The sequence below is a fragment of the Trachypithecus francoisi genome, unplaced genomic scaffold (genome assembly GCF_009764315.1).
Source record: "Trachypithecus francoisi isolate TF-2019V2 unplaced genomic scaffold, Tfra_2.0 Lachesis_group5, whole genome shotgun sequence".
NCBI classification, from domain to species: Eukaryota; Metazoa; Chordata; class Mammalia; order Primates; family Cercopithecidae; genus Trachypithecus; species Trachypithecus francoisi.
The window spans coordinates 88,719,289-88,732,947 of NW_022681470.1; the positions used below are offsets into that span (position 1 = coordinate 88,719,289).

General features: G+C 46.0%; 1 protein-coding gene and 1 long non-coding RNA gene across 14 annotated transcripts in view; one reads left to right on the forward strand and one right to left on the reverse strand.

Moving 5' to 3' along the window:
* Positions 1–1,910: 1,910 nt before the first annotated feature.
* Positions 1,911–5,235, reverse strand: LOC117075277. The gene is made up of 3 exons (XR_004433930.1): positions 4,994–5,235; positions 3,117–3,309; positions 1,911–2,051 (listed from the first exon to the last, which is right to left on the reverse strand). It is a non-coding gene; the product is annotated as an uncharacterized LOC117075277 (long non-coding RNA).
* Positions 5,236–12,477: 7,242 nt separating this feature from the next.
* SLAMF6 (SLAM family member 6) overlaps positions 12,478–13,659 on the forward strand; it is a 40,012-nt gene continuing 38,830 nt past the window's right edge. For 2 of the 13 annotated variants that reach the window (XM_033197446.1, XM_033197445.1), the window contains exon 1: positions 12,478–12,834. In XM_033197446.1, the coding sequence (XP_033053337.1) occupies positions 12,723–12,834 (112 nt within the window). In that variant the 5' untranslated portion in view covers positions 12,478–12,722. The remainder of the gene's footprint in view (positions 12,835–13,659) is intronic. The other 11 variants (XM_033197447.1, XM_033197449.1, XM_033197438.1 and 8 more) reach the window with 10 other exon arrangements.

Here is a 13,659-nt window from a genome sequence, read left to right on the forward strand (position 1 = left end):
CAGGGAGCTATGAGTAGTAAGAAGTAAATGATTAATAAGGGGCTTAGGAAGGGTAGAACCCAGCCGGCCATGGACGACTGTCACCACCCGAGTGGGGACTCTAATCCTGATGTTTTTTTGTGGAGTCCTTCTTGGACTTTTTCTAGAGTGAGGAGGTTGGTTAGATGCAGTTTAAGGAGGCCATTTGTGCATTCTACCTTACTGGATGACTGCGGATGTTAGGGAATGTGGAGCTTCAAGGTAATCTGGAGTGCAGCTGCCACCTGCTGGGTGAGTTTGGAAATGAAAGCCGGACCATTGTTTGATTGGATGGTTCAGGGGAGACGGAACCTGGGAACAATGTGCTCTAGGAGAATAATTGCCACAACTTCTGCAGTCTCTCGAGTGGTGGGGAAAGTCTCAATCCATCCTGAGAAGGTGTCAACTAAGGTCAGCAGGTAGCAAAATTTTTTATGTCAGGGCATGTGGGTAAAATCAAGTTGCCAATCTTCTCCTGGCTGGTGGCTTCTTAGCTGATGAGTAGGCCCTGGATGTCTGAGCCTACCTTGGGGGTTAGTGGCCAAACAGGTGGCACATTGCTGATGTACTTTTTTAATTTGGGCCTGCAGTGAGGGAAGGTGAAAGATGGGTTCTAGGAAGTTGTACATAGCCTTGGGTCCTATGTGGAGAGAGCGGTGTATGTCGGTCAGTATATGTACTGCTTGAGTCTGAGGGAGCGCTATTCAGCTGTCAATGAACATCTACCCATCCTTGTTTCGGGTAACACTGGGGTGGGCCATCAGGGTTTGAAGTTCCTGGGAAGAGTAGTCGGGGGAATATGTTGGGGAAAGAAAGAGCAAAGGTGCTCGGGGAGGGGAGGAAGTGAAGGCAGTGGCCCATGTGGTGGAGTCAGCTAGGCTGTTACCTTGCGACACAGGGTCCTTACAATGCTGGTGTCTTTTGCAGTGGATGATGGCTACCTCTTTGGGGGCCTGGACAGCATTAAGCAACCTCTTTGTATGTGGTTCATTGACTACTGGCATCCCTTTGGTGGTAAGAAACCTGCTCTCTTGCCAGAGAATAGAGTGAGTATGTGCAATAAGGTAAGCATATTTAGAGTCTGTATAGATATTAACCCTCTGCCCTTTGGAGAGAAGTAAGGCACGAGTAAGGACAGTGAGTTCAGCCTTCTGGGAGGTGGTGCCTAGAGGCAAGGGCCTGGTTTCAACCATTTGGGTTGCTGTTACGACAGCATATGCTGCCTGTCGGCATCCACTGGGGGTTAAGACAGAACTCCCGTCTACGAACAGGGTACGGTCTGGGTATTCTAACGGCCATTCGGAAATATCGAGGCAGGCAGGTGGCAGGGTGGTGAGAACTTCTGGGCAGGAATGTGCGGGGGCGGAATCGTATCCTAGAGTGGACAAGAGGGTAGCAGGATTTAGAGGGGGTGAGGTGGTGAGAGTGATGTGAGAGTTTTCAATGAATAGCAGGTGGAACTGTTGAAGCCAGGACAAGGTGAGATGGCTGAGACACTTGTGTGTAATGAGATCTGACAGTCAGTGAGAAGAGTAGACTGTGAGAGGATGCCCTAGGGTAAGCTTGAGGGCCTCTTGGGTAAGTTCTGTGGCAGCCACCAGGGTTCACACACAAGGTTGCCAGCCCTGGACTGTGGGATCTAACTGCTTGGAGAGATAGGCCACAGCCTGGTATGTGGATCCAACCGGCTGGGCTAGGAGGCTGGCGGCTACCTTCTGGTGCTCCTCGGTGAATAGATGAAAGGGCCGAAGGGGGTTGGGGAGAGAGAGCAGGGGCAGAAAGGAGACAGTCCTGAGGCTTCTTGAAAGAGCTGGCAACCAAGGAGGGGTCGGATAGCGGTCCAGTGGGTGTCTCCTTGGCAGCCTGGTAGAGGGGCTTGGCTAAGACCCTGAAGTTGGAAATCCAATACCTGAAATACCCTACCAGTCCTAGGAAGGACAAGATCTCTTCTGCATCCTGAGGAGGCTGGAGAGTTTTGATGAGGCTCATTCTATCTGCCGTGAGGCTTTTCGTAGTGGGTGTGAAGAGTATACCTAGGTAGGTGACAGTAGGGGTGCAAAGTTGAGCCTTAGCCGGGGTAACCCGATAACCTTGGTTGCCTAAAAAATTTAAAAGTGTAGCAGTGTCTGCAAGGGAGCACTCCCAGGAAGGACTACATAGTAATAGATCATCTACGTATTGTAGAAGGGTGCTATGGGTTAGGGGGCAGAGGAGGATGTCCCGTGCCAGTGCCTGTCTGAAAAAATGGGGACTATCTCGGAACCCTTGAGGCAAGACAGTCCAGGTCAGCTGGGAAGAAACATGAGTGTCTGGGTCCTCCCATGTGAAGGCAAACAGAAAGTGGCAGTCTGGGTGTAGAGGGATGGTAAAGAAGGCATCCTGCAGGTCAAGGACAGTGAAATGAGTGGTGTCAGGGGAAACGCGTGAGAGGAGTGCATATGGATTAGGAGCAACTGGAAAGGTAGGGACTACTGCCTCACTGATGAGGCGTAGGTCCTGTATAAGACAATAGGCCCCAGAGCTTTTCCGTACAGGCAGGATAGGAGTATTACATGGTGAGTTGGTGGGAACTAGAATGTGCTGCCAGAGCAGGCGTGTAATGATGGGTTTAAGTCCTTGTCGGTGTTCAAGGGAGATAGGGAACTGGGGTCTAGAGGGGAACTTGGAAGGATCTTTTAGCCAGATGCAGACCGGAATGTGGTGCTGGGCAATGATCGGGGTGGAGGTGTCCCACACCTTAGGGTTAATGGGGACTGCAAACGGGAGTGGGGGGTTAGCCAGGCAGGGTTTGCCAGGTGAGAGAAGGGGGAAGAGGAACGCGAGGTGTGGGGAGGGGTTGGGTCAGAAGTGAACTGAGGCCCCTAGCTTGGAGAGGAGATCTCGTCCTAACAAGGAGACTGGGCATGAAGGAATGATAAGAAATGAGTGCGAGAAGAGGGAGCCATCCAGGCAGCAAGACAGAGGAGGAGTCTGGCGGTAGGTGGAGGGAGTGCCGTCAATTCCCATGACTGTGACAGTGGAGGGGTGGCTGGGGCCACTGAAGGAAGGCAAAACAGAGTAGGTAGCCGCTGTGTCCATAAGGAAGGATATGGACTTACCCGCTACCTGGAGCATAACCCTGGGCTCGGTGAGAGTGAGAGAGGTCCCCGAGTCTGGGCCTCTTCAATCTGCATCGGTGTTGAGGAGCTGGAAGGTGCCTCCAATACTTGGAGGAGGGTCGTCATGTGGAGGCACGGCGACCATCCTTAGGTCGGGGCAGTCTGACTTCCAGTGGACTATCTGCTGACAGTTCTGACAGGGGCAAGTTGGCTCCTTTGGGTTAGAGCACTGCCTGGCCCAGTGGCCATCGTTGCCGCACTTGAAGCAGGCACCAGGTGGTGCTAGGGTAGTACCTCTTTTCTGGGAGCTCCTGGAGCCGGCCAGCCTCAGGGCTGCTACCAAGGCCTGGGTTTGGAGTTGCACCTTCTGTTTTAGCCTGGCCTGTCGTTGGGTCTCAGCTGCTTCCTCACTGGAGTTGTAGACCTTGAAGGCCAGTTTGACTAAATCCTGGATGGGAGTTTGAGGGCCTTCCCCTGCCTTTTTAAATTTTTTTTTTGGATATCAGGGGCTGACTGAGAAATGAAATATGAGGCCAAGCCGGTTCTTCCTGCGGGGCAGGCAGGGTCAAGGCGGGTGTACTGAATAAGTGCCTCAGTCAGCTGGTTAAGAAAAACGGCCGGATTTTCATCTGCGCCTTGGACTACCTCTTTTAGTTTGTTAAAGCTGACTGATTTGTTAGAGGTTGCCTGCATGCCAGCAAGAAGGCACTGAACCATCATGTCTCGGCGGCGGCGACCTGCCTGCCCTACCTGGTAGTCCCAGTCGGGCTCAGCCGAGGGCGCTGCCTCAGTGCTGACTGGCATGGCGGGGTCAGTTAAATGAACCTGGTTAGCGTGCTGCCTGGCTGCCACTAGGATACGCTCCTGCTTCTCAGGAGACAGGGTTGAGTTCATAACGACATGGAGGTCATGCCAGGTGAGATCAAATGCCTGGCATAGATACCTGAACTCTTTGATATAACGAGTAGGATTGGCCGAAAAGGAGCCTGCACGCTCCTCAAACTTAGACAAGTCTGCCAATGAAAACGGCACATGGACCCAGACTACTCCTTCGGCGCCTGCCACCTCTTGCAAGGGACACAAGAGGTCAGTCCTGGACCGAGTATGGGCTGAGACAGGTGAGGAAGGGGAGGAGGTGGAGGTAGGGGAGACAGAATCTGTCGGGTTTGGTAAGGGCACATGAGGCGTGGAAGGGAGGGGAGGCGTTGATGAGGACAGGGATAATGGTGGGTCAGGATAAGGAGGAGGTTGGGTGGGAGACTGGAGGGGTGGCCGATATAGGGTGTCAGGAGGCTCAGAAAAAGAGGAGGAATCATCCCTCTCCTTGCTCGAGGGAAGAGACTTTGCGAGTAGGACCTGAGCTAGCAAGCATTGGGCGCAGAGATCTGGGCGAGAACTCAAGTCCCAAAAGGCTTGAACATAGGGCATCTCGAGCCATTTGCCTAGTCTCTTGCAGAAGTTGGTGAGATCCGTGAGGATGTTAAAGTCTAGAGTGCCTTCTGCAGGCCACTGAGAGTGATTATCCAATTTATATTGCAGCCATGCTGCAGAAGAAAATGCAGAAGAAAATGAGCCGCTTTTGTTTTATGTCTTGGCTGAGACTTAAAGTCTGGAGATTCACCAAGAGGCACCCCAGAGGGGATTTTCGGTCTGGTTTGGACTGGGTAGTTCCCATAATCCTAAGATGGGCAGTCCGGAGGCAATGGGAGTGTCCTCCTACTGCCACGCAGAGTGCGGGGTATGGCGGCTTCTGGGGAGGTTGGACATCTCCTAGTCCCCGGTGCCAAGGTCACAGTTGACTGGAGGGAGTCCCTGACGTGGCCATGCATTTTGGACAGGGACTTCCCAGGGGGCCTACAGGACGGGTGAGAACTTACCCAGCAGTGATCGAATTGACTCTTGGATTTGGTGAAACAGCTCCCGGCTTGGAAAGGAGGTCCTGGCTCAGGGAAAGGGGAGCCTGCCCGGCCCGGCAGGGGTCCGGGGGAGGGGTCTCCTCCCGGGTTTTGGCACCAAATGTAAAGGTAAACTGAGACTGGAGCCGAACCAGGAATGAAGACACAAGGCAAATGGCAGTGAGAATAGCCTTTATTAGGACTCACGGGAGAGGTTTCTTGGTCCAAAGGTGCGGGTCGAGGTAGTCGTGCTGAGGGAGGAGGGTAGGGGCTTTTTTATAGCCCAAGAGGTAGGGAAGCTGGTTGTACAAACAGGACCTGGGGGGTCTTGAAACTACTAGGGCAGGAGTCGAGTAAGGGTCATGAGGAAGGGGTCTTTGGAAACTGTTAACCGAAACTGCTGTTTACGAACTTGTGGAATGTAGGTGAGCTGCAGGTCATGGGGGAGTGTGGTTGCCCAGCCGGAACCTCTGACATATGCAAGTCTGCAGGTGTGTTCAAAGAGGAAGGGAAATCTCGAACAAAGGGCCTGCTACGCCGGGTGGCACCGCCATGTCGGGTCTAGATCCCTGCCTAACAAAAGGAGCATGTTCTAATCCAATGCAAGGAAGCTAAGAAGCTTGAAAAAAGGTTAGAGGAATTGCTAACTAGAATAACTAGTTTAGAGAAGAACATAAATGACTTGATGGAGCTGAAAAACACAGCACAAGAACTTCGTGAAACATACACAAGTATCAATAGCTGAATTCATCAAGCAGAAGAAAGGATATCAGTGATTGAAGATCAACTTAATGAAATAAAGCATGAAGACAAGATTAGAGAAAAAAGAATGAAAAGAAATGAACAAAGCCTCCAAGAAATATGAGACTATCAGAAAAGACCAAACCTACGTTTATTGGTATACCTGAAAGTGACAGGGAGAATGAAACCAAGTTGGAAACACACTTTAGGATATTATCCAAGACAACTTCCCAACCTAGCAAGATAGGCCAACATTCAAATTCAGGAAATACAGAGAACTCCACAAAGATACCGTTTCCGGATTTGGTGGGTTCTTGGTCTCACTGACTTCAAGAATGAAGCCGCGGACCCTTGCGGTGACTGTTACAGTTCTTAAAGATGGGGTGTCCGGAGTTTGTTCCTTTAGATGTTCAGATGTGTCTAGAGCTTTTTCCTTCTGGTGGGTTCGTGGTCTCACTGTCAGGAGTGAAGCCGCAGACCTTCATGGTGGGTGTTACAGCTCTTAACGGCAGCGCATCTGGAGTTACTCGTTCTTCCCAGTGGGTTCATGGTCTCATTGGCTTCAGGAGTGAAGCTGCAGACCGTTGTGGTGAGCGTTACAGCTCATAAAGGCAGCATGGACCCAAAGAGTGAGCAGCAGCAAGCTTTATTGCAAAGAGCAAAAGAACAAAGCTTTCACAGTGTGGAAGGGGACCCCAGCAGGTTGCAGCTGGCTGGCTGGGGCAGCTGGTTTTATTCCCTTATCTGGCCCCACCCAAATCCTGCTGATTGGGCCATTTTACAGAGATCTGATTGGTCCACTTTACAGAGAACTGATTGGTCCGTTTTTGACAGAGTGCTGATTGGTACATTTACAATCCTTGAGCTAGACACAGAGTCACAAAGTGCGAGTTAGCTAGATACAGAGTTAGCTAAATACAGAGTACCAACTGGTGTGTTTACAAACCTTGAGCTAGACACAGAGTACTGACTGGTGTATTTACAAACCTTGAGCTATACACAGAGTGCTGATTGGTGCATTTACAATCCTTGAGCTAGACACAATCAGAGTGCTAGTCCTCCAAGTCTCCACTAGGTTAGTTAGATACAGAGTACCAATTGGTGTATTTACAAACCTTGAGCTAGACACAGAGTGCTGATTGGTGCATTTACAATCCTTGAGCTAGACACAAAGTCACAGAGTGCTAGTCTTCCAAGTCTCCATTAGGTTAGCTAGATACAGAGTACCAATTGGTGTAGTCACAAACCTGAGCTAGACACAGAGTGCTGATTGGTGCACATAGGATCCTCTGGCTAGATATAAAAGTTCTCCAAGTCCCCATCCAGTTGAGGAGCCCAGCTGGCTTCAACCAGTGGATCCTGCACCAGGGCTGCAGGCAGAGCTGCCCGCCAGTCCCCAGTGGCGCCTGCACTCTTCAGCCCTTGGGCTGTCGATGGGACTGGGCACCATGGAGCAGGGGCAGCACCTGTTGGGGAGGTTCAGGCTGTGCCGGAGCCCACCACAGGGGAAGTAGCTCAGACAGGCAGGCTGCAGGTCCGGAGCTGCAGGTCCCAAGCCCTGCCCCACCTGGAGGCAGCCAAACCCGGGGAGAATTTGAGTGCAGCGCTGGCAGGCCAGCACTGCTGGGAAACCCAGCACAACCGCCACAGCTGCTGGCCCGGGTGCTAAGCCCCTCACTGCCCTGGGCCGGCAATGCCAGCCAGTGGCTCCCTGTGTGGAGTCTGCACCTGCAGCCCCCCCCCCCGAACTCACACCGGCCCCCGAGCGCAGTGGGGAGCCCCGGTTCCTGCCCTTGCCTCTCCCTCCACACCTCCGGGCAAGCAGAGGGAGGGAGCTCTGGCCTTAGCCAGCCCAGAGAGGGGCTCCCACGGTGCCAGTGCCATAACAGGCTGAAGGGCACCTCAAGCGCCGCCAGAGTGGACGCTGAGGCTGAGGAGGTGCTGAGAGTGAGGGCTGCTAGCACTTTGTCACCTATCCATACTCCTGGAGAGGAGCAACCCCAAGACACATAATCTTCAGATTCACCATGGTTGAAATGAAGGAAAAAATGTTAAAGGTAGCCAAAGAGAAAGGTCAGGTTACCCACAAAGGGAAGCCCATCAGACTAAGGGCAGATCTCTCAGCAGAAACCTTACAAACAAGAATAGTGGGGGCCAATATTCAACATTCTTAAAGAAAAGAATGTACAATCCAGAATTTCATATCCAGCCAAACTAAGCTTCATAAGCGAAGGAGAAATAAAATCCTTTACAGACAAGCAAATGCTGAGAGATTTTGTCACCATCAGGCCTGTCTTACAAGAGTTCCTGTAGGAACCACTAAACATGGAAAGAAACAACCAGTACCACCCACTGCAAAAACATACCAAATTATAAAGACCATCAACACTATGAAGAAACTGCATCAACTAACAGGTAAAATAACCAGCTAGCATCATAATGACACGATAAAATTCACACATAACAATATTAACCTTAAACATAAACGGGCTAAATGCCCCAATCAGAAGACACAGGCTAGCAAATTGGATAGAGTCAAGACCCATCGGTGTGCTGTATCCAGGAGACCCATCTCACAGGCAAAGAGACACATAGGCTCAAAATAAAGGGATGGAGGAATATTTACCAAGCAAATGGAAAGCAAAAAAAAAAAAAAGCAGGGGTTGCAATCCTACTCTCTGATAAAACAGACTTTAAAACAACAAAGAAAAGACAAAGAAGAGCATTACATAATGGTAAAGGGATCAATGCAACAAGAAGAGCTAACTATCCTAAATAGATATGCACCCAATACAGATGCATCCAGATTTATAAAGCAAGTTCTTAGAGACCAACAAAGAGACTTATACTGCCACACAATAATAATGGGAGACTTTAACACCCCACTGTCAATATTAGATGGATCAACAAGACAGAAAATTAACAAGGATATCCAGGACTTCAACTCAGCTCTGGACCAAGCGGAACTAATAGACATCTACAGAACTCTCCACCCCAAATCGACAGAGCATGTATTCTTCTCAGCACCACATTGCACTTAGTCTAAAATTGACCACATAATTAGAAGTAAAACACTCCTCAGCAAATGTAAAAGAATGGAAATCATAACAAACTGTCTCTCAGACCACAGTGCAATCAAATTAGAACTCAGATTAAGAAACTCACTCAAAACCACACAACTATATGGAAACTGAACAACCTGCTCCTGAATGACTACTGGGTAAATAAAAAAATTAAGGCAGAAATAAATAAGTTATTTGAGACCAATGAGAGCAAAGACACAATGTACTAGTATCTCTGGTACATAGCCAAAGCAGTATATACAGGGAAACTTATAGCACTAAATGCTCACAAGAGAAAGCAAGAAAAATCTAAAATCGAAACTTAACATCACAATTAAAAGAACTAGAGAAGCAAGAGCAAACAAATTCAAAAGCCAGCAGAAGACAAGAAATAACTAAAATCAGAGCAGAACTGAAGGAGATAGAGACATGAAGTACTCTTCAAAAATCAATGAATCCAGGAGCCTTTTTTTTTTTTTTGCAAAGATCAAAATAGATAACTAGCCAGACTAATGAAGAAAATAGAAGAATCAAATAGACATAATAAAATATGATAAAGGGGACATCACCACTGATCCCACAGAAATACAAACTATCATCAGAGAATACTACAAACACCTCTACACAAATACTAGAAAATCTAGAAGAAATGGATAAATTCCTGGACACATACAACCTCCCAAGATTAAATCAGGAAGCAGTTAAGTCCCTGAACAGACTAATAACAAGCTCTGAATTTGAGGCAGTAATTAATAGCCTACCAACCCAAAAAAAAAAAAAAAAAAAGCCCAGAACCAGGCGGATTCACAGCCAAATTCTACCAAAGGTACAAAGAGGAGCTGGTGGCATTCCTTCTGGAACTACTTCAAACAATAGAAAAAGAGGGATTCCTCTCCACTCGTTTTATGAGGCCAGCATCATCCTGATACCAAAACATGGCAGAGACACAACAAAAAAGAAAACTTTAGGACAATTTCCCTGATGAACATCAATGCAAAAATCCTCAATAAAATACTGGTAAACTGAATCCAGCAGCATATCAAAAATCGTATCCACCACAATCAAGTTGGCTTCATCCCTGGTATGCAAGGCTGGTTCAACATACACAAATCAATAAATGTAATCCATCACATAAACAGAACCCATGACAAAAAAACACATAATTATCTCAATAGATGCAGAAAAGGCCTTTGACAAAATTCAACATCTCTTCATGTTAAAAACTCTCAATAAACTAGGTATTGATGGGACGTATCTCAAAATAATAAGAGCTATTTATGACAAACCCATAGCCATTATCATACTGAATGGGCAAAAGCTGGAAGCACTCCCTTTGAAAACCGGCACAAGACAAGGATGCCCTCTCTCACCACTCCTATTCAACATAGTATTGGAAGTTCTGACCAGGGCAATCAGGCAAGAGAAAGAAATAAAGCACATTCAAATAAGAAGAGAGGAAGTCAAATTGTCTCTGTTTGCAAATGACATGATTGCGCATTGAGAAAACCCCATCGTCTCAGCCCAAAATCTCCTTAAGCTGATAAGCAACTTCAGCAAAGTCTCAGGATACAAAATCAATGTGCAAAAATGACAAGCATTCCTATACACCAAAAATAGACAGACAGAGAGCCAAATCATACGTGAACTCCCATTCACAATTGCTACAAAGAGAACATAATACCTAGAAATACAACTTACAAGGAATGTGAAGGACCTCTTCAAGAAGTACAAACCACTGCTCAAGGAAACAAGAGAGGACACAAACAAATGGCAAAAACATTCCATGCTCATAGATAGGAAGAATCAACATCATGAAAATGGTCATACTGCCCAAAGTAATTTATAGATTCAATGCTATTCCCATTAAACCACTTGGACTTTCTTCACAGAATTAGAAAAAAACTACTTTAAATTTCATATAGAACCAAAACAAGCCCATGTAGCCAAGACAATTGTAAGCAAAAAGAACAAAGCTGGAGGCAGCACATTACTTGACTTCAAACTATACTACAAGGCTACAGTAACCAAAACAGAATGGTACTGGTACCAAAACAGATATATAGACCAATGGAACAGGACAGAGGCCTCAGAAATAACACCACACATTTACAACCATCTGATCTTTGACAAACCTAGCAAAAACAAGCAATGGGGAAAGGATTCCCTATTTAATAAATGGTGTTGGGGAAACTGGCTAGCAATATGCAGAACTGGATCCCTTTCTTATGCCTTATACTAAAATTAACTCAAGATGGATTAAAGACTTTAATGGAAGACCTAAAACCACAAAAACCGTAGAAGAAAACCTAAGCAATACCATTCAGGACATAGTTATGGGCAAAGACTTCAACACCAAAACACCAAAAGCAATGGCAACAAAAGCCAAAATTGACAAATGGGACCTAATTAAACTAAAGAGTTTCTGCACAGCAAAAGAAACTAGCATCAGAGTGAACAGAGAACCTACAGAAAAGGAGAAAATTTTTGCAATCTATCCATTTGACAAAGGGCTAATATCCAGGATCCAAAAAGAACTTAAACAAATTTACAAGAGAAAAACAACCCCATCAAAAAGTGGGCAAAGGATATTAAGACACTTCTCAAAAGAAGACATTTATAGGGCCGAGAAACATATGAAAAAAGCTCATCATCACTGGTCATTAGAGAAATGCAAATCAAAACTACTATGAGATATCATCCCACACCAGTTAGAATGGCAATCATTTAAAAATCAGGAAACAACAGATGCTGGAGAGAATGTAGAGAAATAGGAACATTTTTACACTGTTGGTGGGAGTATAAATTAGTTCAACCATTGTGGAAGATAGTATGGTGATTCCTCAAGGATGTAGAACCAGAAATACCATTTGACCCAGCAATCCCATTACTGGGAATATACCCAAGGGATTATAAATCATGCTGCTATAAAGAGACATGCACACGTATGTTTATTGCAGCACTGTTCACAATAGCAAAGGCTTGGAACCAAACAAAATGCTCATCAATGATAGACTGGATAAAGAAAATGTGGCACATATACACCATGGAATACTATGCAGCCATAAAAAAGGATGAGTTCATGTCCTTTGTAGGGACATGGATGAAGCTGGAAACCATCATTCTCAGCAAACTAACACAAGAAGAGAAAACCAAACACTACATGTTCTCACTGATAAGTGGGAGTTGAACAATGAGAACACATGGATGCAGGTAGGGGAGCATCACACGCTGGAGTATGTCAGGGAGTGGGGGGCAAGAGGAGAGAGAGCATCAGGAGAAATATCTAATGTAGATGATGGGTTAATGGGTACGGCAAGCCATCACAGCACATGTATACCTATGTAATAAACCTGCACGTTCTGCACATGTATCTCAGAGCTTAAAGTATAGTAATAAAAAATAAATAAATAAGTAAAAGCATCCCCAAACAGCAAAAAAAAAGAAAGAAAAAAAGAAACAGAAGAAGAAGAAAAGAAAAATTAGATTTTTAAAAATTTAGTTTTCTTCTGGCTTTTTGTTAGCTTTATATTTAAGTATTTTTTCTGATATAATTAGAGTGGAATTGTTTTTCTAATTTTATTTTCAGATTACTCAGCGAGTATACACAATTGCAATTGAATTTTATATGTTGGTTTTGTATCTTTTCACCTTGCTGAACTGACTTATTGGTTCTAGTAGATTTTAGGAAATTCCTTACAGACTTTTACATATAAGTTTATGAAAGATGCAATAAAGGACTTTATCTTCTTTTCCCAAAAAGAAAAAAAAAAAAGATTTGTGCAGTTAGTTCAGAAAAAAGTAAACAAAAGATTAACACAGTTAGAAATTAGGGTTTTCAGTTAGGAGAAAAAGTTCTCACCACGCCTCTGAGAGGAAGGGGAAGTCTCAGTAAAAAGTATTTTCAGTTTATGACAGAAAAGCAAAACGTTGACTGCCTCAAGGTCTCAAGCACCAGTCTCACCACGGAAAGCATGTTGTGGCTGTTCCAATCGCTCCTGTTTGTCTTCTGCTTTGGCCCAGGTAAATGTCAATCCAGACCGGTGTAGTCACTGAGTGACTTCCTGGTTTTGTGGCGCTTGCTCAACCTAAATTGTCTGTATACAATTGTCTGTCTGGTTCTCTGCCAAGGGATTGGGGGTGGAAAGGGGACACTCACAGTGTTACCTGATATACTACTACCTCCTCTCAACTTTGGATGCGATAAGCCTGAGATGGTTGTCAGTGAACAATTTCAACTGTGTCTGCATCTAAGAAAGTTATTTGCTAGGGCAGAGGAAATAAGTTTTTGCAAGATAAGACTGTTTGTGGTTTATGACCAGCATCTTGTGTTATAAAGAGTACCAAGATCAAGAAAATGAGCCCTCATACCGATTTAGCTGCTATCATACTGTGAACCTCGGGGAGGTTACTTATCCTTCCTGGACCTCACTATCCTCATCTAAAATATTAAAAACCTATTTTTCAGCTGAGCCAAATTTTCTGGGCCCAACTGAACACACTAAAAATAATCCTCTCACCTTTAGCTCGTTGCGGAAAAAAAAAAAAAAAAGGTTTCCATCTCTCCCCTCCTTTAGTACAAATGAGGACTAGCTAGTCCAGCAATGCATGGCATTGAGAAAAGCACAGCAATATGGCATTGCTTTTCTCACAGCAATATGGCAGTGAGAAAAGAATGAACTGATCCAACTGGCTTCTTGTTCCCTCCTGTCCATTATATGGAGAAGATGAAGATTCGTATCATATTTGGGGAACTACAAATGGTCCAAGGGAGACAAAGTGTAGCATTCAGGCAGAGATAGGCCAGCAGACAACGGAAACGTAGCCCAGAGCTAGCCCAGGGTAGTG